Source organism: Nesoenas mayeri, assembly GCF_963082525.1.
Source record: "Nesoenas mayeri genome assembly, chromosome: 2".
Taxonomy (NCBI): Eukaryota; Metazoa; Chordata; class Aves; order Columbiformes; family Columbidae; genus Nesoenas; species Nesoenas mayeri.
In genome coordinates, this window is record NC_137543.1 from 125799557 (window position 1) to 125824095 (window position 24539).

Sequence of the window (24539 nt, forward strand, 5' to 3'; positions counted from 1 at the left end):
AGCAGAGGTCATAGCGCAGGGCAAGGAAAGGGTGACGGGGGCAGGAGGAGATGGCAGTGGTGTTGGTAAGACCACGCCCTGGCTTAGGTGAGAGATGATTTGTGTACCCGTAGTTTCACGGTGCACTTGGCTGGCAGTTTGTTGGCTTTCCCGCAGAAAAAGGGCTACAGCTGGCACATGGGTTTGCACAAGTTTGGAGACTTAGCTAGAAGATTCCTTCAAATGTTGAATTATTTTTGCATATAGGAATGTATACATTCTGTACGCTTTGAAATTTCTATGTTTTTAAGGATCAATATATAATCTGCAGAATAAATTCAAATTCTGCTGAATTCAAAATATATACTTTAAAAGTTACTATGGTTATAGTGAGGAGCTGAGGAAGATATTATAATTCAAGTTGCTTGAATACATCGTGCCTTTGGGGAGTTTTAGAATTGTAATTGGCAAAACACCTAACGTCAGTATTTAAAATCTTACATTTTTATTGCAAGTTGTCTGCCTAATGTATATTTTGGTAAGTTATGTTAAAAAGAGAGCTTTAGAAAAATACGTGCAAATGGAAGACGGAAAGGTTTACCAAGTGCTTTCTGGCTGCTCCCAGGTTGGTGGTTTTTAGTGGTAGAAGAGCAATACTAACAATATTGTTTACTAAGATCTAATCAGCACACCTGAATAAGTCAAAATGAAAAGAATCCACACATATATACATTTGTGTGTTATGCATTACTTTTACAATTTAATCATATTGGGTTTTATTAGATTTATAACCTGACAGTCTGATTCCAGTAATTATGAAAGCATATTCTTGATTTTGTTATTTCAAACAAAAAAAAAGTTGATTTGTATAATGATCATTAAGGCATCATGGCTCAGTAACTGTGCATTGGTTACAATGTTTTCATGTGGGAGCCAGGGATGAGTTTTTTTCTTGATGGTGACAGATGCTGAAATCTAATTTTATTCCATAAAAACAAACAAACAAATAAACAAAACCCCAAACCTAAGATCCCCGAGAGATAAGGCAAGTGGGGACTTGTAGCGCTCCTGTATATTTGCTGTATTTTAAGCAGTTACGTTTATGTTAATGGCTTGTCCTGAAAAGCTGCAGGCTTCACTTGATACTATGAAGTAGAGAAGAAAGCAAAACTTTGCTGAAAATCAGCTTACGTTGCTAAAGCTTTCTTAAATTTAAGAAATTACAATTTGCAAAAATTGAAGTAATATCAACCTCTGTACTTCTGAGAGCACCACGTGCTATTTTGTAAGGCCATTATCCTGCAGTATTATACCTAAGTAAGTTTACTTTATAGTAGAATAATTAGGTAATATCAGTACTCTTCTGCAACATCAATCCTGACGATCAGTATATTATGACCAGGTAGATGCTGAATGCTCTCCCTTCTTACCAAGTCAAAATGCCTGTATGTTGAAGGTGAGAGACTTGGCTCTCACAGAATCATGCCCAATTTTAATTTTACTATAAAACCGATGGACTACTACCCACACCTCCATAAATTTTATCTAATTACAGAGAGTTTTGACCCGTTACTTCTGAGCTGTTGCACTGTGTTGCCCAATTTCCTGTCCTTCTGTCCCTGTCTTTCCCTTTGGTTAGGCAGTTAGCCCCTTGGAAATTAGTAGTTTCGCCGGCAAAGCATGGAGGTAAAATCAGTGGTTCAAACCATTGCTAGAGATTCTGTCCTAAACCATCAGGCAAGTATTTTGTGCAGTGGTATTTTATTAGAAATGTGTGACTTTTTGCCTTGGTATGCACTTGGAGCATCCTCCTCCAAAAGTCTGCATGGGGAGATACGCTGGGTAGGTCTTAGGCAGAGTATCTAACACTCCAGAGTAGACAGGAAGGAGTTAAATGGGAAGGGAATGCTAAACATTGGCACTAAAATTGCTTTTGGCATGCAAATACCATGCTTTTTCTGACATAAATATTTTCAGAATAGGCCATTAGAGTTCAGGTATATAAAACCCTGCTTTTACTGGAAATTTTAATGTTGTAGTAAACCCAGAGATTTATAGTGAAAAATTGATGTCTGTTATCTCACTTTTATCTTTTTAACCAGCAGTTTTATAAATGCTATATCTTTGATCTGGCTTTTTCCATCTAGAGACTGAGCTATATACTCTAATAGGAAAGTCATTTTTAAACAGCTTCCCACACTGAACAAGCCTGGTATTGTGGATCTGGCACGAAGATGTAACATGCCATTACCGCAGATATAGAACGATCTATTCAACAATTTTCCAGCGGGGAGGGAAAAGAAACCTTTTTATCACCAACAGTAACCCTCTGGTAACAATGTGGCTTTAAGAATGGGGTCTTGAAATTTATTTCCAAGCTGTTTCCTCAGGGCACTGCACCTCAGGCTGCCCTGGTGGGGTCCAGCCTGGGGGACAGGCAAGGGCTCAATCCTTTGCCTATCACTCTGTGTGTCCATCAAGTTGTCTCCTGCCTTTGTCTTTCTCAGAGCAGCTGAGCCACATCCTGGGTTTAAATCTTGGCTTAAAAACCTTTTCCCCCCACACCATGAGTGTACAGTGGATTGTCTGTGAAGCAGGGAGGGATACTGCATGGGGAGACACAAGGTGGAAAAAAAAGTGCTCTGAGTTGTGCCATCATTTCATGGATCCACCTGGAAATAAACTCCTTGCCCTCATGGGAAGGTGAGATACAGTAGTCAGAAAACATTAACTGCAGAAGTACACCACACAACAGCCTCTATTTTTTAAATTTTATTTTAAAATTTTCATTTCCTCCCCTCCCCGCTACCCCGATGTGATTACTGTGGCAGTTGAAGAGGTGCCATGAGCAGCATGAGTCAGGACAGGATCAGGTGTCAGCGGGAATGGGAGAGGGAGAGCGTGAACTGAGAAAGCAAGATGGGCTTCTGTGCACGATCAAGAATTGCCCCATAAAGCAGCGTGTCATTCAGTGAAACTGTGAAACTTGGCAGATAGAACTGATTTGTTTCTTTCACAAAATATCATGTTGCAGAGTCATAGTGTGTTCTGTCTTGCCTGAGTGGCAGGGAAAGAGATTTTTGGGTTTCTATTGCGAGAACAAAAGGAATGCTTAGAGCCCTCCAGGTCCTTCCTCTACTCTATGTCTTAATTTCTTTTATGTCACGTTTTCTTGTAAATAAAGGCTAAAACCTCAGGAAATTTCCTTTTTTTCTTTTTTTTCTTTTTTTTTTAAATAAATTCTCAGAAGGGGGTAGAAAAATTGAGTTCAGTTTATGTCACTTATTGCTTGATCTGGGTAGACCTGGAGAAGCAATGATCCTGGCCATATCCTACATTATTGGTATGACCTAGGTGGAGTGGGTTGACTTCAGTGAGTCCTGCTAGTAAAAAGTAGACTGCAACTTCTTGAATCAACAAAGATGCATTGAAGAGAAACTGCCTTAAAATCTCCGAGGTTGCTCATATCAGTATGCAATGGCCCATGGAAATCTGCATAGAGGGGAAAAAAATATAACATTAAAACCTGAAATAGTTCAAGCCCAAGAAAAAGGATGGAAAATACTTAATTGATACGAGGCTCATATTTACCTCTTCATAGAGATCTTTGGGGCTGGGCAGCCCTTTCAGCGCGTAAGGCAAAGGCCAGGTTTGTTGATAGACGGATGAAAAAGTGTGCCCCCTGAGCTCGCTTTACTCGTGGGGTCACATCGGTTCCAGCTAGAGGTTCCCAGCCAGGTGGGCGGCAGCACGGGCTGTTCAAACACCGCTTACAATCCGCGTAGAGGCTGTTTGAAGAACTGGTAGCAGCTTCAGGAAAGGCTGTATGTTTGAGCCCTGAGGAGGGCTTCCCTTGGGGGATGCGGCGCACACCTGCCCTACGTTGTCGAGGGTTAATGCTTAACGCTCGTGTGGCCTCAGCCTGCAGCGCAGCCCCAGGAGGTGCTGGGACCGCTGAGCACTTGGCAGGATGCGGCCCCACAGGTGGCCAGAAACAGCAAAGGGGGGGTTTCTTAGTTGGATGATTTTTGTCTGGTGGAAGGGGCGCAAATGTGTGGGAGAAGGTAGGAGAAGTGCAAGTTCAAGTCATTAAATGTACAAATGAAAAAAAGAGAGTCAAGTAGAGAAAGCTCTTTACAAAATATAAAATTCTGTTAAAGCAGCAAGACGGTACAACATAAGGAATGTTTGGTACATGTTATTGAAACTGAAAAATCAGAGTATGGAATGAATTATAATTTAGCATAATCCATAATTTTACAGTTTTCATTTTGAATTATTTATCTTATATGATTTGATTAAAGCTAAAACTGACTGACAAGATCTTGAACATCTCTGCATATCTTAATGACAAATGAAGAAAGTCCTCATTATAACTTCACCGTTTAAAAATTTTTATTTGTATTGTTTCTATATAGCTCCATTTTATTTTTAAAGCATATTTTAGATACGCATTGTGTACACGCGATTCCACAACCCATCAGGCTTCAGTGTTGCCTCAGTACCTCTGATTCAGTAAATCAGATCATAGGCAGCATGCTGTCATATAATAAGGTGTCTGATCCTTATTACCAGTTTGTTGATGCACAGACTCCTTCAAATTGACCATTGCAACACATGGTTTCCCCTGAAACTAGCTGTGATAATTAGCGTGGCTCTAATGAGACAGAATGTCACTGATCTTGTGCTGAACTGTCGAGTATCGACGCTACGGATGGGAACTGTCAAAGCTTGCCATCTGTGACAGAGCTTGGCATATTCCATTTGCAAGGTAGAGCATGCTCAATAGACTGTTTTTAAACAAATGGTCCATTTCTTGATTAGGGCTCTGTGTTCTGTTACCGTGGAAGACTTTATATCATAGTTAAACTTTTTTTTTTTTTCTTTTTTTTTTTGCTGGGGTAAGCTCGTTAGCAAATGAAAATGTTACTAATTCTCAAGCCAGTGCCTTCAATGTTCTGTTATCTTTTAGGGGAGATGCAAGGGGTTGCTGATCACGTATTTATTCTTCTTCCTTCCCCCTGTATGTAGTTCTTCTAAGGCTAGCACTTCCACAAGGCTTTTATCTGGGGTTTTTTGTTTGTTTTGAAGCAGCGAGGGATAGGGACGCATAGTTTTGAAGGACAGAGGAACAAAAATTTAGAAGTCTTAGATGACACGCAGCGGGAGCACGTGCGCCTGGGATGAAAGATGGAATCGGTCAGGAGAGCCCGGCGCCGAGGCTCCCAAGACCGGCCCTGCAAAATGCCGTGCAAAAAGTCCAGCGCTGCTTATCATTCCAAAATATGCTTTGTTGCTTTTTATTTCCTCCTTCTCTGGCAGACCACACAGGGCTTGTTCTGAAGAACATTTTCACTAATCTGATCAGGCAGCCAAATACGCCGGGAAAACTGCTTTAATGATCCCACTAATTACCTCAAGTCAATATGAACTGTATTATTAGACTGAGGGAAAATATTCCATTAGGTCTCCCCCTTGGGAGTTTCTCCGCTTTGTGATGTCACTGAAGCCTTCGCCCTCTCGCTTGTAATTAATTTTATTTACACACGCAGGCACGCACAAGGTCACACCTGCACAACCGGAGCTGGCCAGGGAGCTAGTGGCACTCAGGCTTAATCAGATCTGTCATAATTACCATTCTGCATGTTTCTGACACACGCTGTGAAATATTTCAATTTAACTGCCGCTACCAGCACAACCAGATGTAGTGTGAGTGTGGCTGCATTGGAAATATTATTCCTCAGGATAAACTCTCTCCTCCTCCTTTTTCCTCCCACCCCCTCTCCCTTTTACAGCTAATGTGGCACAGAAGCTGATGTATCCTGTAAATCTTGAATGCAGCGCTAGATTGATAACAGCAGATTAGACAGTTTAACCACAAACAGCTTGTTCATTTTTCACAAATGAAAACCACATGTGGTGTAACTAAAATTTCAGGCTCTTTTTTTTTTTCCTTTTTTTGTTTTTCCCCTCCTCTTTGGTTGTTGTTTCCTTTTGTGTGTGCATGTGTGGTGTATGCGCGCATGTTAAGGTCTGCCTTTCACTATAAAGGAGCGAAATAAAAGAGTAAACATTTAGGGGGAAAGAGACACTGCTGTCTTTGAAGATTATTTCTCTGTGACCTTTATTAAAAACCTTCCTTGCTTTGGCAAAGAAATCAGATGTCGCACGGGGGTTTTGTCTCTCGCTCCGAGACTTTCTAATCTGTGGGTTTTATGCCCACTTATTAAAGAAGTCATCCTACTGTGCTCTCTTTCAAAATAATACGCCAGCAAACTCCTTGCTTTAAGAAGAGCTCCTAACCAAAAATGTAGTCTTCACTGCTACCCGAATTTAGCAGAAATAGAATTTTCTGCCAAAGTTTTTCACCACTAATTTTGTCTCTTCGGTAACTCTTCCCTCTCCTTCTTCCTTTGGGGAAAAGATTATTTTTAAAAAAGAATCCTCAAAGTGTCTAGAATTTTGGCAAATGGAAAATTGATTTTTTTTTTTTTTTTTAATTAAAACATTCCAGTTTACAGTTAGTTTTTAGGAAACTAAATATTGCTGGAAATCGGTTTGCTTTTTTAGAAATGATTATTTTTTCAGTTAAATTGTTCATCTTGCCCTAATTAAACAGCCTTCAATACTTAGTAAGGTTTGTGTTTTTTTTAAACCAACTACTCTTTAGTAGATCAGTGTTGGCTACTTTTCCTACACAGAGAAAAAATAATGCAGTTTTGCTAGAAAGTTTTAATTATAAGGTTCTATAACAATTCTTACAGCAAGGAAAAACAATGTAAGCGTGCAGAATGCCACTGAGCAAATTCCCCAAAGCTATTGCAGGTATTGTCAGGTGAGAGGAGTGGTGCACTGCATCTGATAGAAATTCATCAAATGTAATCTGTAATAAGGTTTCCAGGGGAGGTTTAAAAAAAAAGAAAGTAAGAGGCTGTTTTATCCTTTGCCAGTGATTTGTGATGCAGTGGCAATATCAAGAGTGCAGGCAAAAGGGAACTAAGACTCAGCGCTCAAAGTTGGTCAGGAGGAGGTGAGCAGGATAGTTTTGAAAGCCACTGAAGGCACGAATCATAGCAGAAAATTTGGCTGCATACATGGCCCCAGAGACTGTTGCAGAGAGGCTTAAAAACCGCACGATCTTACCATTGGGCCAGCAGTTACTGCCTGTATTACTAGTTCCCCCGGAGCTGGAGTAGGTCACTGCAGGTGTACTATCAGCATCCCTTGCTGCACGGCAGTGCCATTTCTGTTACTGACTCCCCCTGGGTCTGTGTAGACCCCAAACAAAGCAGAAATCGTATCCCTGAGGTGCAGCTGAAGCCCTGGAAGTGCTATGGCTGCAGATATCTCAAAAATGAGTCTGGAATAAGGCGAAGAGGAGGGCAGGATGGGCTCGTGTTGGAAGAGATAATGCTGAGTTGAATCATAAGGATTCTTGAAAGGGTCCGGAAATCCAGCTCTCGTTTCTTGGCAAAAGCATTCAAAAAATGTCATGCAGTCGGAAAGCGCTGGATTGCCAAAGGAAAAAAGGCACGGCACCATCTCCCACCTCCTTTGAGTCTTTATTTTTAGATTTTCTTTCTTAGGTAAGGGTGTTTTGGTTCTTACACTCCAGATGCATGAATCAACTCTTCCCCAGGCAGCACCTGCTGTCTGCTTGACAAGAGGTGCTGTTTCTGGCAGGATGGATTTTCTTAATCTCTCTTCCCGCTTTCTGTGTTGTTTTCCTCTCACTACTTTCACTAATTCCTCTCGTTACAACTCTCCCGTTAGTGCTCGTTTGACTTTTTCCTACCCCACTTCTCTCCCATATGCACCCTCCCCATCCACTCTTGCTCCATCTTCCCCTTTCTCCTGTCCTACTGCTGTCTCCTGCATGCCAAAGCTGCACCCCGGACATCCCACCGTTTCTTAGGTTCCTCATGCCTGCTGTGGGCAGATCACTCATTTCAGAGGCTTTTTGAGATTCGGCATATCAGTGTTTTAATGTGAAGAAACGAAAGCACTGTTAAAAAATTGAAAAGTGGGGGGGAAAGTCTGAGTGAGCTGTATGAGAGTGAGTTAATGACGTAGGGAAATGAAAACAAAGCTGTAATGCCAGAGCCGAGGAGGAGGCTGAGGAGTTAGCGAGCAGCCCGTGGTTCCCGGCAATGGGGGAAGGAGAGTACCGAGCAAACAGCACAGAAAACAAAAGCGAGCTGAACCCGTAACTAAACAGGAAATGATAGGGTAAAATTCCTCCTGAAAAAACGAGAGCTGCCAAACACGTTACTGCAAAGAATAAAGGCATCTTGTGCAAACACAAATATACAGTAGCAGTCTGAGAAGCGGTTTGTCAAAGGAGTGACTGATTACAATTCAGGTGAAGGGTTGTTGGGTGAAGGGAGGAGTAAGAAATAACAGATAACTGTGTTTTCTCCCTTAATGTTAAACTGGATAGTTCAAAACATACACCACCTGAAAGAATGTTACAGGATTTCTAGGTGCAAGGTGGAAAATGAGACAATGTTTTGCTGTAGATACTTCTTAATTTCACTATTCCTAATAATTTCTCATTATGCCAGTTTTTTCATTTGCCTCAAATTTAACCTCCAAATCAGACTTCAGATTTCTGGTTACGAATTACTCCAAACTGCTGGCATACAATGAATAGACCAGGGCAAACGTGCAGCTAGCTGAGTGGGGAAGAATTCCAATTTGCAAATATTTATCTCATTCCAAATCTGCCAAATTTTATCTGAATCCACATTGTTATTCAGCAGTCATCTGGGTTTTATTCCTGTGCAGTGTCACGTTCTCTTACTTCAGGATGGCATTCGAGAAGCAAATGAAAATAGTCCTCAGGGTCTTTGTGAAGTAAAGGCGTTTGGACTGAGTTGTCCTTAGCAGAATTCCCCGAAGTTTTGGACCTCAACTGAGCAAGATTTGCACACTTATCGGTTACATCTTTGGGTTTACTAGGTATCTTACTGAGCCTGGTGCTTAGCATCTCTGCTATATGTAACATGCAAGAGAAAGCTCTGCAGATATAGGAACTTTCCACTGTTTATATAAAAAGAGTTATGTTCTTTAAAAAGCTATCAGGGGATTAAATGAGATTATTTTGGGGGCAGCCACTTTGCTTCACCTCTGAGAAATCATTTGCCACTCTTAGTTAACACGAGGAGAGAGCCTAACTAAAGGGATTGATCCTTTTCACCTGGGGAAGCGGGATGAGGGCAGGAGGAAGCGTGCCTGCTCCACGCAGCGCCTGATCTAAGGGCAGAAGCTGCTGGCTGGGGCTCAGCTTGGCTGGTGCTTTTCTTGGCTGGTGAGGAAAACTGTGATGCTAAGTACTGGTCTCCCCAGGAGCTTTTCCTTTGTGGCTGTTCTTGTCCCCATCCGGAAGGCAAAAACAACCTGGAAACACTCTTGTGTTGGTTCCCATCCTCAGCCAGCCAGGAGGGAGAAACATGATCTCCGCAGCTTCCCTTTTGATCCAGCTCTCCTATTCTTTCCAGTCTATTCCCCAGGCGAAAGTACTGCAGTAAGGGTATTTTAGCTTCGTAACGGCTTCACTGCCGTTATTTATCCATAGGTGAGATAAATGCTTGTGGTTACTCTTTTCTAACTTGCTGGGAAGTGTCTGTCTTTAATAGGTGTGGATTTAAAATATATATATATTTTTTTTTTTTAACTGCAATGAGGTTATATGCGTTATTAATTTTCTGACTGTTTCAGTCGTTAATAAAATCTAGAGGAAAGTTAGGGAAAAGTGACTTCTTAAGTTCTGTAAGGCTGCCCTCAGCCTTGGCATTATCAGAACATTAAGCGTTCTTCACTATGAAACCAAGAGCCACAGAAGCCAGCTGAACTGCAAGAGACAAGTTAGAAGAAATTTTCTCAGAATATTTAAATATCTTAATTCAAATCTATATAGAAACATTTAGGCCATAAAAATGTGAAGGGATGCCTGAGAATGGATTTGAGCTATGTATGTTTTGGAATGATGTTGCTTGTTGGAACATCTTGTCAGCTGAACTGAATTTGCAGTGAAGTCCAAATATCTATGAGCCTGTGATTCCTCAGTGTGTGGTACAACTTCCTCTGATCCAAAATGAATTCTGGAAAGAAAAAGCATATGACAAGAAGCCATGGATTTAAATTAGTCCCTCTGGGAAATTATAATCCTTTTAAAAAAAATAAATCTAACAACATGATGTACACACATATAAGTAATTACGGAAGTGACATTTTGGCCCTATGGCCTTTTTAGTGGGGGTCTTTCCCTCAAAGCAAATGTTAAATCTCTGTAAGCAATGGAATAATAAGCATTTGCTGTCCACTTGTAAATTGATAGTCATAAAAAAGATTTTAAAAATTGCGAGTCTCTTTCTATTAAAGACTCTAACTAAACTGCTGCCATACAAAAATTGATTGCATGTTTAAGTATAAATATATATGGGCTATTAAGGGTCATGGTTGGATTTAGAATTGTATTTACTTTCAAGGGAAGCATCAATATTGCAGTGAAATCAGTAATTCTCTCTACTTAGATAAAAGATAAAGGGATAAAAGATAAAAAAAGTAAAAGATATTACCAGTCACCCTCTGTGAAACTCGCTGGCCCATTTCATCTGTACGGACTTTAAAATTAATGTACCAGACTGAGACTGACTTATTTAATAATTAACAGTTGTTTTTTCGTTGTTGTTGTTGTTGTTGTTTTGGTTTGGTTTTTTATCATTAAGTCAATTTCTGTCACACGTATCTCGTGGTTACAATGCCAATTGAATTGTGTGTATGAAAGAGGAAGGATCTGGAGTAGAAGAAGGCAGAATAAAGCTTCACCCACTGTTTTTTTGCATCTGTTACTTTTTTACCTTCTTTTTACATACGAATGTAGTTGCATTTTATGTAAGATTTTCAAAGGCATGCATATTATGTTTCTGATTAGGGCTTGTGCCTATCTATCATTTCTAGGCAAGTGAAGGCAATACTGTAAAAAAGATACATGTGAACACGGGAAAGGAAAGGTGGAAGAGGCTGAGAGCAGTGAAACCAAGCTGCGGAGAAGCCCTTCATTTAGATTATTCAATTCTCTCTGTACACAACTAAAAAGTAATGATACTTAGGTTTTCAATCCATTTTAGAGTAACGGGATTTTTCTTTCCATGAGCTGGTGGTGCGTCTTAAGTACTCATACACAGGGAATGTACCCACCAGATTTGATGCATCCTCAGCCCTTAATTCAACAAGTTTTCAGCAGCGCTGGCTCTGAGCCGCTCACTGTGGCTCCGCGTAGAGGGACAGGTTTCGTATGACAGATGAGGGTGCAGGAGCAGGACCACAGCTCTCCAGGCTGCTTTGGTTTTGTACCTCGTTTGCTGCGTGTCACCGAATTTTACAAGTTGCTTTAGCAAGTCTCATTTTCCTATTTATTTGTTTGGATGTTTACAAGAATAGAAATATGTGTTTAATTTTTAAGTGCTGCAGCTAGAGAGGAGAAAAAGCAGAGTGAAGGAGAGACATTAAGAATCCTTTTCCCCTACAATATCACACACACACAAAAAAATTGCACTGAAATACTGTCAGTATGACTGTTAGCTGTTTGGTCATATTTTACGTTTTTTTTTCCCCACAACCCAGGGAAAAGGTGGCGATAACATCCAGACAGATGGTGCAGCTGAATAATGGGTTGGATAAGAAATTTAAGGAAATGGCATAATCTGTTTCAGTATTCTTCAAAGGAAGTTTTTCCTGCTAGTGAAGTTTACCTTTCTTCTGAAAAGCCCTATGAGGTTGTGGGCTTTTCAGTTTGTTTGTTTTGCTAAATCTCATCTATTATGACGGCAGATAGAGATTTACTTAAAATTCACATCTGGCTTCCCCTTTCAATGCTCTAGTAATGAAAGCCAGTGAAATAGATAAACCAGAAATACCTGGAGATAAAGGACAGCTTCAGGTTTCAAACTTTCTCTGATTTAGGGGAATGCTCAAAGGCAGAGCCTGAAACTTAAGGCTGATTAGTGTAAATAAAATAGTCAGGCGACCATCTTTCTGGAGACATTTATTATCACTTTAGGCCACATCTCAGGAAGAAGCGTTCATATTCCAGTATTTCTGCTCATCTTCTGGAGCAGGCTGAAAAGCAGCTTTTGCTTCTTGAATTAAAGATGCACAGGTTTGTGAGTAAAATTGGGAAATCCCAAAGTATTGAACGCTGTCAGCAGTTTTTAATATTATTTGAAAGTATGTACCTCACAAGTCAGTTCTTAAAATTATTTGAAAATATAAGCTAAATTGAACAGATTTTCACTAACAAATGTGTGGTTTGGTATGAAAAAATACTAAGACTGGTAGGTGATTAGTTTTCCTAAAATTTTGTAAAAATACACAGTGGCCCTTCTTTTAATAGATTTCATTTCTTTTGTGAAGCATTTAGGTCTACTCAGCTTTGCATGGAAGATAACCAGGACAATTTATGTATTTTAGGAAAGATAAACCTGCAGTCAAAATAAATTTTCCTGCAATCAGGAAATTCCAGAAGAACATTTACAGAAAAAAGGACTGCTTTCATCATCTAGGCTTGTTCCCATGTCTGAACCCACAGGTATTTCACCCAGAAAGAAGTCAGATTTAAGTAACCTCAGCCTGAAAAGGGATTTTGAATTGTATGTTCTGTTCTTACCTTGTGGTGGGTGCTCCCTACTGTATTTTGCCAGATAAGACAAATATAACTCAAAACACGTTTCATAGATAAATTAAAGCAGTGTCAATTGTTACTTATTTGTCGTATTTGTTTGTGCTGAAGTGACATTTGTTTATTTTGCTTCTCAATGCCATATGCATGAGCTTACTGATTTCAGAACTCCCTGTATTTTCCATCCTGTTGAACACTGTGAGAAATCTCAGTTGAAGAGTTTAATGCGTTTTCCAGTCAATGTGTAGGGGAAATTTGGCCTTATCAATTTAAATGCTGGAGATCCTTTCATTGCATTATGGAAGAATCTTCTCTAAGCAGAGATTATTCTTAAGAACTTCATAACATTTAAAGGTTAATATGTTAGGTAAAGAACAATATCTTAAGACAAACATTTTTATTACAGGACATGAAGGGATAGTTCTGATTAAATTACATGATTATTTGAATGGGAAAGAAGACAAAGTGCATCGTTTCTTGCCCTCAACTTTAATGCCTTTAATCAAATAATGACCTTCTGGAAATAGTTAATTTTAAGCATTTGGAAAGATCAATACCACTTTGCCACCAAAAAATGGCCCAGATGATGAAATTTGATGTATTTAAAGTACCATTTCACCCTTTTAACCTAGTAAATAATTTAAAATGCTTTCAGTACTCCTTTGCTACCATTATGTATCTCATTCAAAGTATTATGACTTTCCCAAAAGCAACCTTTCTGTACAATGAGCAGCTTACAAGTTTAATACTCAAGACTAAGACTTAGTGCATATACTGGAGTGGTGATGTCAGCCTTTTTTTCTTCTCTTTTATATGTGGATTCTGTTTTGAAAAGAAATGGAAATACCTATGATGAACGCAGCCGTCTGGAACAAAAATGAGATTTGTAAAGCGAGTTGGATGGCTTTTGAAAGGGAAAAAGTCAATATTTAAAGTTTAGTTCATGAGTTCTTTCCTTTGTTTTGTCTATAAGCTTTTGTGTTAAAGGTGAAGGATTTGGGTTGCTCAGACAATTAAGAGCCCATTTTACCAAGTGTAATTTCATATCTGTGTTTTATAAACTGGAGTGCCTTCAGCATTGTAAATAAAAAAAATGCCCTCTATTAGCATGTTTGTGGGCAGATTAAACAGAGTCTTCATTAGCATAAGTAACACTTACTGATTCTTTTAAAAGTAGAAAATTATTTGCTGAATGATAAATTGCTAGCTTTATAGTTAGTTGCTGAAAACATGCTCATTCAAAATGCCTACTTTAGTTTAGTTGACAATACTCAAATTTTTGAGCTAGAAGTACTGTTTAATGGATTATGTACTTAGTCTTTGTTCACAGTAGATGCTCAATTGCAATTCACACTTTTTGCTAAAATGTTTGTATCAAATACCTCCCTATTTAGACTGATTTCTAACACTATATATTTTTATTATACTATATGCCCCAGAGAAGGATACAAAATAATCTTAGATATACTATACCAAAGAAAAATTGTTCATATCTTGGTATTGATACTCCAAAACATTTTGCCTACTTAAATTCAAAATACAGCTCTTTTAAAAAATTGGTGGAGTGTTTGTTACTTATTCTGTAAGAAATATTAATCATTTGACAAATTATTATCACAATAACAAGTTCACCAAACAACAGAGTTCAGTTGCTCCACCTTGAATCCCTTTCGTCCCAGACTAGATGTGTTTATTGCTGATTTGGAAAGCCCAGCGTTCATGATCGTAGTGCTGCCCTCTTTGATCTAGTTAGGATTGGTATTTACACCTTAAGCACAGATTTCAATGATCTTTTTTTTTCTTTTAATAAGAAATGCAGGAATAGTTTGTTAGAAACTCCATGTAAAAGAGCAGAAGATTTGATTTAAACACAGCACAGGTCAGACTGAATGAAATAGCATTTGGATATGTGGATAAAATGCATAGATGCTTTCTTCAAAATAAGCATGTTCATGGGTCTTGCAGAGTCTAATGTTTGGCAGTTATCCTCTTTGCGCTTTTTCTGCAATAGTTTGGCAGTTCAGCTTTCACAGGTTTTTTTCCTCTAATGTCTTATGTTTCTTTACTAAATCTCTATCAGAAAACCAAGCAGAAGACTCTTATTTATTTTAAATATCTTAGGTTTAGCATCTTTTTTTTTTTTTTCACCATTTTCTTGCTTACTGTAGCAAGACCTTTGCAGATGGTACTTGGTTACTTGAAAGTGCATAACAGTATTTTCTTCGTAGCAGATGGATTTAAGACTTTTAGTTCCCAATAAATGTAGGTTTACAATACATAACTTTGCAGGATTTGTGTTGTATATAACAGGTTTGAACATATTATCTCAGAATTCATCTGCATGGCATTTTCAGCTTATCCAGGGCCCATGCCAGTATTTTAAGTAATAGGGAGAGCATAGTGATTGATAGCAGCTAAAGGCGTGATTTTGAATAGAAACAAAGGTTTTAGAACAGAAGGTGTCAAATTAAACTTTGTCAGTTTGAAAAGTAGTAACATCCTGAAAGTTCTCCAAACATATTTACATGTGGCTAATGTTTATATTTTGCTTTGTACTCTCTTTATATTCAGTGTAATGTTGCCTGGCAAATTTACTGTTTTAAAATGAAGGTTGTTCCCAATGTCACTGCAGAGTTTTGGGGGGTTTGCCTTGCTGTATAGATAAATCAGCTTAATTATTTTAAGGCTGTTTTTTTAACAATGCACTATATCTGCTGCATAAGCCAGTTGTGATCTAATCTGAGTTATAAATATTTACTTATTATTTTGCGGTCCTTTCCACTTCCTGTAAGACTATAAAGAGATGAAAACACACTGGTCCAAGCCTTCCTTCAGCATAAATTGCTTGAACTAGACAGAAGTCATTCTAGACTTAAATGAGTGTAAGAGGAGAAAAATCAGCCTTGTTAGGTTCACTTGGAAGTTCAACTGCATTAACTACAGCAGTTCCTACTTCTTTAGATCAAAAGGAACCAAAACTTACAAATTTTAACTAACTTGAAATTTGTTGTTTTAACTAACTTAAAATTTGTCATTAGAAAAGCCTGTATGATTGCTTTTCCTAATATTTACAAAACATTTCATACATTCTCATTTAGTTGGCTTTTATGAATGACCTTTAGGTCAGATACAGAATTCTGAACCTGAAACTAAATGAAATAATTAGGTTTTTGTTTGTTTCCTTTTAACCAAAAGAAAGCGTATTGGTATAAAGTTTATGATCTCCTAATAAAGCAAACCCCTATAGCCTCTGTAACTGACCATTTACTGTCTCTCCTGAGAATCTTTCTGAGAATATTTCTGTAAATATTTCCAGAAATAAACCATGAAGACCAAAACATTTTTTCTATCCTTGTAATTTTAGAAGAATTCAGTTGGTTGTTTCCACATTGCCCATCATATGTTTTACATCAGAGTATGTCTACTTTTCTAAAAACGTGAAGAACCCAGTGCAAAAGAGACATTTAGGTAGAATAGCAGTCTTATTGTGTGTACCTTGTTAGAAGCATCTGATTTCAATATTTCAAAATCACTGCTTCCCTGAAAGACTAGCACAGACATGCTTCAGGTTACAATTCATCAGATCATTTTTAGATAAGGAATTAGAAATACTATTTCAGTGAGTGCAAAAATAATAAATTGATAAAAAAATACTGGGAATATAATGCTAGTTGTCAGTAATTAATAAAAATAAGGTCTGACCTATTAAATATAGAAACACAGCAATAGGAGAAGGAATTTCTTAGTTGTTGTGAAATATGTTTAATCGGCATAAAATGTGATTGTTTAGGAATTATTTTTACTACTGGACTTTTTTTTTTTTTTTCCCAAAAAAATCTGTGGTTCACATGGTCACCAGACAAAATATGTGCAGCTTCTAAATATGTGGTGCAATTTCTTTTCCAGTCTGTCTGTACACCTTAGAGAGCTGTCATAGGAGAAGACAAGTTTTCTTGGGTCAGTTGGTTGATTGGTTGGTTTTTTTGTTTGTTTGTTTGTTTTTTACTTCTACCAAACTGCCGTGAAAGTCAGTTCTGCTCTCTGGTTCACCACCACTAGACAGAGGACCAACAACTGCAATGTGCAGCAGTGCAGACTCCAGACAACCAAAGGACTCTTTTTATGCTTCAGGGCAGGCTGCTTTGTTTGTTTGTTTGGGATTTTTGTTTCGTTGGGGGTTTTTTGTTTGTTTGTTGGGGTTTTCTTGGTCTTGGTTTTGTTTTGGTTTGATTTTTTGTTTGTTTTTTATATTTTGGGGGGTTTATTTTGTTTTGGTTTTGTGGGGGGCTTTTTGTTTGGGTTTTTTGAGTTGGTGTTTGGGCTTTTTGTTTGGTTGTTTTCTGTTGGTTTCTGGTAGGTTTTCTTAGTTAAAAATTTTAGAACTGCATTTCAATTAAAAATATCTAGATTTGTTTCTCTTCATCTTCTTCTCCCCTACATTCCCAGCAAACTACCTATGTTTTCTGATTGCCCATCATTTAACTTGCTGCAGAAAACTAATACTGCTGTTGAGCATAATCTGGCGTTGTATCCCCATGGAAGCGAGGTGGGCAGGGTACCACGAGCAACGTGTTGATTTGGTTAGTGATCAAGGAGAGTTCATACACTAACCTGCTAATGGGTCCCAGGGCATCTTAGGATGAGGAGGGAGAATTCACAGCCCCTTGCCACTGCTTTAAAAACATGACATATGATTCCAGTTGGGGTAGGCTGTATGTTCTGTACTCTATATGAAGGTATTTGGCCCAGCTTGCTAAGCTCTGGGGCAATACCCAGCATCTGTGTGGTTAAGGAATGGGTTGCAGGGGGGCCCATCCCTGGGTCCATCCCAGGGGTGCAGGGGGCCCCTTCTGCTTCCCCTCCCTCCCTAGGATACCTGATGAGCACCCAGCAGATTTTTGCCCCATTTACATTTTTTTGCTTTCTCGACTCTGCTACCATCATCTTTCTAACATTTGTCATTTTGCTTATTTCTGTTTCTTGGGGGCATTTTCTCCTGTGACATTTGTTCAGTTTTCGACTTACACCAAACAGAATATACTTCAAATTTGTATATATAATTCACTAAATATTTTTGTATACAATGTGAATGAATTAAGATTATTTGTTTACTTTCACTTCTTCCTATCATGACAATATTTTTACACTGCATTTATTAGCTGCTAGCTGAAGATATGAATGTCTTCAAGAAAATACATATCTATGTTGTGTCTATGTATCTATTGTATCTAGTAGTAAACTAGTCTGGATAAACCATTTTTCAACTACCAGTATATATAAAAAGGATCTAAAAGCTTCTGCACATTTATATTATTTGTTGATTCAATAAAATGTCACATTATCTTTCCTACAGTACTAAGAAATAAAATCGCATGGACCTAGTTTTGAAAACAGATCCTTGAAGCTGAAAGAAAGGAAGTGTGCATGTTTTATACATGTAATATTTTGTTTCTAAAATTTAATATACAAAAAAATTGCTGCTGGTGCACACTGTACTAGCTAGAGCATTTGCACTCTTATTTTAAAACTATCAATGCGTAATTAAGAAAAAATCCTCAACTAAATTTTAAGGCAGCATGAGAAAACAATTTTTAATTTTTCAAGATTAACTTGTATGTCTCTTTTAGCAGCAAATTAGCAACCGCTGCAGTTCTTGCAGGTGATTCTGTAGCTGACTTTGTAGTACGTATCTCAAAACCATGTGTGAATTAGAGTAGGTAAGCTCTTAGGCAACTTGCTGTCCTATGATGTGGAAACGGTATAAAGCATGTATCAGAAGCCTGATCATATCTTGTTCCCCCCCATGCCCTAATAGTGCACGTAAAACTGAGACTGTTTTGTTCGGGGGTTTTTTCTGGGTTTATGAGAAAAATCCTGAAGGAGATAATCATCTATCACTTGAAATAAGTTCACCTGCAGAGGCACCACTACTTGTAGCAGATAAGAAGAAAATATTACTTGACTGCAGGATTCCTGTCTTTTGAAAGGACATTAGGGAGCTCCTCTACTGCTATGATTTACTTTAGGCAGCCCTAGAGTCAAGGTAGATATTTGAAGTACTTTCTTGTTTTGAGTAGTAGTACCAGGATTTTAAGAATTGCTCAGCAGATGATCTGACAGCTCCCGAAACACAGTGTAGATGCTCTCGGGTGGGTGCAGCCTGGCATAAAAAAAAAGAGGCAGCAGAGAGAATACCTTGGCATAAGTGAAACCCCTGTCCTGCAGAGGGGATCGTGGAAGGCTTTCTGTCTTCATCCACCGGTTTCTTTCTAAGCAAACAGCAGCACTGTGGTGCAGGACCAAGGGGAAGGTGCTTTCCAAAATGCTCATGGTTGGTGAGGGTTTGTGAAACAGCGCAGCAGCCTTCGGTGTATCGGTGTTTGCCTTGAGCCCAGCCTGTGCAGCGAAAGGGCTTTCCTAATGGGGCAGAGCATGAGAGAATGCAGCACCGCTAAAGTACATGTTTCACCATCATTTTGCCCCTCGTGAAGTGAGGAAAAAAACTAATGTTTTGCTGGTGTTATCTTCAAGGGGTGGCTCTGTGAGCTGTTACGTTGGAAAGAAGATCCCTCACCAGAGAACAGGACCCTCTGGGAGAATCTCTCCATGATCCGAAGGTTCCTCAGTCTTCCTCAGCCTGAACGTGATGCCATTTATGAACAAGAAAGCAATGCAGTTCATCACCATGGTGACAGGCCTTCCCACATTATCCATGTGCCAGCAGAACAGATTCAGGTTAGTTTACCTTGGCCAATCCTGCAGAGCGCTAAGTAAATAAAGCTTTAAACGGAGCAAAGGAAATTAGTGTTTCTTTCCTCCCGGCCAGGCTAAACGCAGGTCTCCTGGTAGCAGATAAGAGCACGCTGCCATCCGCCACCAGAGTTCAAAGGAGAACGTGTGACTACCCACGGTTTTCGTTTCGGTTTGGTGGTTTTTTGCAAACGTGTGTGGCCGTGGTGGTGCAGCGGCAGCTGTGTGCCGGGCAGGGCAAAGCCCCCGTGCTGGTTGTCCCTGGCAAGACAGGTGGCAGGACCCAAAGGCGTTTGGCACCCGTTGTCAAACACCTGACCAGCAGCAAAGCCTGGACCTCGTTGCGCTGCTGTGCAAAAGCTAAGCTCAAACCCTCAACAGCGGCGGCTCGCCCCGGGCAGGAGTGAAGGGAAGGGGATTCCTCGTCCCACTTTAACCCCAGTCGAGGGTGGGGTGAGTCAATGTTTGTTTGTTTCTCCTTCAGAGCCCCTCTCCCACCACCCTTGGGAAAGGAGAGCATAGAGGCGCTTTCTTACCAGGCCTGCTGACCACTGGACCTTGGCTGGGTGCTGCTCCGCAGGTGAGCTGGCACAAGGGACAGAGAGGAGGGGATGCAGAACCCACGCCACGGGGCTCGGAAACAGCCACCCTGCACTCTGGGGCAGCACTAGCGGTGCCCCCTCCTCCGGGGGCTGCGCTCACCCTTTGCTCGCACGGGCACCACGAGCTGGGAGCGTGGCTGGCTGTTTTGCTAAATATTGTAGCCCAGGTCAGCTGTTGTCTCTCTGAGCTGGGGACTCTTTAATCCCTTCTCATGAAAGACCTGAGGTCAGTCTTTTAACTGCTCCCTCTTAAAGGGCAGGTATTACCCGGTGCTTTCCCAACCTCAGCTGAGAGCCAGTGTATCATTTGTACTACCTATACAGAAAAATATTTACAAAGCTAGGAAGGATAGAGTTATCTCACAGCCAGAAACAACACAAGTGTATATTAAAGATAAAGCAAACTGAATAAGACAATCCCTTAGGATATCAAGTACTAAAATAATTGTGAAAGCCTGGAAACTTGCTGTTTGATTTAGCAAAAAGAGAGAGAAAGATCTATATTAAGTAATAAAACAGCACTTGTTTGAAAATGTACATTGTTTTTAATAAAATCACTTCTTAAGGGGATAAAAGGAGAAGCTTATGCACAGTATAAACATTTAACCATTATGGTACTTACTTAGATTTTCTTGCCTTGTTGATAAAAGTTGTGTGTTTGATCTTACAAATATTATTCACATAAGCAGTTGCATTGTAATCTCTTAATATGACTTGTAAGAGTAAGGATTGGGAGATTTGGCCTGAGTTTTGTCTCTGCTCTTCTACATGGTAATTGTAGATGCATAAATGTGTAGCTAAGACGCAAGTTTTCAAACTGTATGTACAAAGCCTCCAGTCTTGTAAGAATTTAATGTGCTGGGAGTAGTCTTGAATCTCTTTGGGATTGAAGCCTTGAACGGGACTGCTCACACCATAAAACATGAAAGGATGTGAACATGGATGAGGCAAGAGCCCTAATTCCACTAGCATTTGTGTCAGATCTTACAATAAGAAGATCACTTAAAGCAGTGGCTTCTAAACCGGGTGTTGAGACCTATGCAAAGTCTCCACAACCACAAGTGGCACTGCGAAGTGGGCAGAATTGTACTGCTCATACAGTGTTTTGTGCTTCTTAGGATCTGCTGCAACTGGAAGCTTGGGAACAACTACCAACACACAAAAAATTGTCGAGGGGAGACTTGCAAAGGGAAATGAAATGTAGTGATAGCAACTGCTTGTTTTGCTGCTGTTGTTTTTTAATAATAGCTGGTGGTTTGTACCATATGACAAGAAATTTGCTGATCCAAAATATCTTACTAACCAGTGCTTCCTGTGCTGTGAAGCAAAAGAATTGTCAACAAAAACAGTAGCTGATAAATTTACTTTTGATTTTAAACATGATCTTATGGTGTACTGTACTCCCGTGGTAGATGAGAAAAACATTTCTATCCCTGGGGCTCAGTGCCTCACCTTTTAAGAAGGTTTCTGAATCCATGCTTGCAAAACTTCATTTTAAGCTCTTGTTAATTATTTACATCATGATTTGCTTTATCTTATTCTTCTGATGTGCATACTGGCTCATTTTTATTGCTTCAGTTTTTGGAATGCAGCATATTCCCTTCTAATAATAATAGTGCAACTTATTTAGAGCTTTGCATCATAGTGCTTTATAAATATTAACTAAATAATCCCCAGCACAAACACAGAACCAGGTAAATATGTTTATTCCCTGTTTATACATTGGGGTACTTGAACACAGGCAAGACAAGACCCTCTCTGAGATCACAGGCAAGAGGGGTCAGAGCTGAAAGGAGAAATACAGATTTCCTACCTCCAGATCTCTTTGTCCTTGCCGAGGCCAGGTTTGACAGCGTGATGTTGGGTGCTTTCAGCTAACGTAACATTTGCAAGCTTGATGAGACTTCAGTGCATGCTAAGGTTGGATCAGCAGTGGGATGTTTCCTCACTTAAGCTAAAATGCACTTCTTCACCCAGATTCCCCTCGTCGCTTAGTTTAGCTGTTGCTAGATTTGCAGCCCTTGTTTTTGGGCAGCAGCTGCTGCTGCTGGCAGAGCTCCTGTGCGTTTGCCCTCATCTGGCATTTTTCTCACTTTGCCCTTGCTACAGTTCTGGCTAAGCTGGTGAAGTTAATCCTATACTATGTCAGCTACTTAGCATTTTGCCTTGTCTGCACTTGACTCATGGAGCATGTTCATTAAAATTTGTCAGCTAAACCACACCAATGTCATGTCATCAGTGCTTTCAGTCAGACAAAGCCAGAGTTTTCCTTCCTCCTCTCTGTCCATGTCTTACAGACCCTTTATCCCTGGTCTCTGCTCACAGACATTACAGATGCATGGGAGGTGTACAGAGAGTTACTAACTCATATTTTAATTCTGGTTCAGCAATAATGGGCCTTTTTTTTTCTTTTTTTTTTTTTTTCTCTTTCCTTTTTATTCTTTAAACTCACTAAGCCTTTGTTTATAGCTTTGCAATTTCCCCCCACAACCCTGGATTTTCTCAGTAACACAAATTATGAGCAAGAATACATGTACAAAAAAAATGCTATGCTTTGTCTTGCAGCAGCAGCAGCAACAACAGCAACAGCAACAACAACAACAGCAGCAGCAGCAACAGCAACCAGGTCCCAGGCTACCCCCAAGGCAACCGACAGTGGCATCACCAGCTGAATCTGAGGATGAAAATCGTCAGAAACCCCGACCACGAACAAAGATTTCTGTTGAAGCCCTAGGGATCCTACAGAGTTTCATACAAGACGTAGGCCTGTATCCAGATGAAGAAGCAATCCAGACTCTCTCTGCTCAGCTTGACCTGCCCAAGTACACCATTATCAAGTTCTTTCAGAACCAGCGATATTATCTCAAGCACCATGGGAAGCTGAAGGACAATTCTGGTTTGGAGGTGGATGTTGCAGAGTACAAGGAAGAAGAGTTGCTCAAGGATTTAGAAGACAGCATCCAAGACAAAAATGCAAACACACTTTTTTCAGTTAAACTAGAAGACGAGTTATCGGTAGAAGGGAACACAGAGATTAATGCTGAATTGAAAGACTGATCTAAAAGTATTATTTTGTTTCAACAGTGCCACTGGTATTTAGTAATGAAATGAAAATTCCATCTTGCGTTTTGTCAAAAACCTTTATTATTCATTGTTTGGCCAATGAATCTTCCAAAACTTGCACAAAAGTTGAAAAAAAGGATAATGCAGACTGCACTAGATGTTTTACTCTGTTTTACAAACTGCTTCACAGCAACAGTTGAAGCGTTGAGGATTGTTTGATATTAATTTGTGTTCACTGGATACACTGCGAGTGTACCCAATAAGCATGATACCAGTGATTTTGATTCTGGAGCCTTCAGACAAGCATTACAACTTTTGTGATTTACTGTTTTTCGTTTCTGTTTTGTTCTTGTTTTTTAATTATTACTGTAGCACTCCACACTTGATCTTTGGAAACTCACATTTATTTAAAAAAATAAAATAAAAAAGAGTTTGTTACTCTTGTTCTATTGTATGTTACAAAAGAACTATAGACTGTGGAATGCAGTTTAAAGATAACATATGCCAACAAATGCCTTGTATTATATGGCACTGCCGTAATTCAGATTTGTTTTCTTTTGGAAATAAAGATCACTGTATTTTTTTTTCCATTCTCATTGTTACATGGTTTTAAACAAAATGAAAAGGAAAATGTGAAACACAATTTAGTCCTCATTATTTATTTGTAGATCCTGCAGCATCATGTTGTAATTAATTTTTTGGAAGTTTCCGTTAAATGTAATATTGCTTCTCTTGTTATCATACTGATTTTTTTTCTATTTATAAATGTATTTTGATGGGCAGTAAAACAAAGTGTCTTAAAAGTTTTAAATAGAGAAAATGTGCTTTACACAGTTGCCTATAAAAAGTGCTCTATGTTATCCAAGCAATTCATACTATAAGCTTCACTCTTATTGTTGTATGCAATTTTTACTATCATGCAAATAAGCTTAGGTAAATAAAACTAATAGATCACCTTAGAAACTTATGCAATTAATGTGAAAATAATTGATGTTTGCAATGTGTCTTCCTTTGGTTTACAATCAATTTTAAAGCTACAGCTGTATAAATTTTCTGTATAAAGGTGTATTTCTTTTTTATGAGTTTATTGCTATGAAAACACCAGTTATTTTGTTACAGCTGGCTGTTTTTATAAGTGTATCACAATTTTCTTTATGCAGAAATGTTCTGACTAGGAGTGGTTATTGACTGTAACTACACAATTAAAATTGTTTGTATGGTATGATATGGCAGGGTTTGTCTGCGTATGTGTGTATCTGGGAGGAATAACTTGTTCTTAGTGCACATTGTACCTTCTTGCCACCACTTTGAAGATGACATTTCAATTGTTCTCCTTTAAAATCACAGGCAGATTTTTTTAATGACCGCCTTAAAAATTGAATTTAGATAACATACTTCAAAAAGAAACACAGTTTGGTTATAAAAATCATAACCTGTCTTTTCTTGGTTTAAAAACTTGCCTG

At 39.1% G+C, this 24539-nt stretch overlaps 1 protein-coding gene across 5 annotated transcripts in view; it reads left to right on the forward strand.

Annotated features, from left to right (window-relative positions):
- Window positions 1-23222, forward strand: part of SATB1 (SATB homeobox 1) — a gene marked incomplete at its 5' end in the record, with an annotated part of 70281 nt that extends 47059 nt beyond the window's left edge. Inside the window, 3 exons of one of the 5 annotated variants that reach the window (XM_080340559.1) lie at window positions 19193-19396; window positions 19896-19991; window positions 22579-23222. In XM_080340559.1, the coding sequence (XP_080196685.1) occupies window positions 19193-19396; window positions 19896-19991; window positions 22579-23070 (792 nt within the window). In that variant the 3' untranslated portion in view covers window positions 23071-23222. The remainder of the gene's footprint in view (window positions 1-19192; window positions 19397-19895; window positions 19992-22578) is intronic. The other 4 variants (XM_080340560.1, XM_080340561.1, XM_080340562.1 and 1 more) reach the window with 4 other exon arrangements.
- Window positions 23223-24539: the final 1317 nt, after the last annotated feature.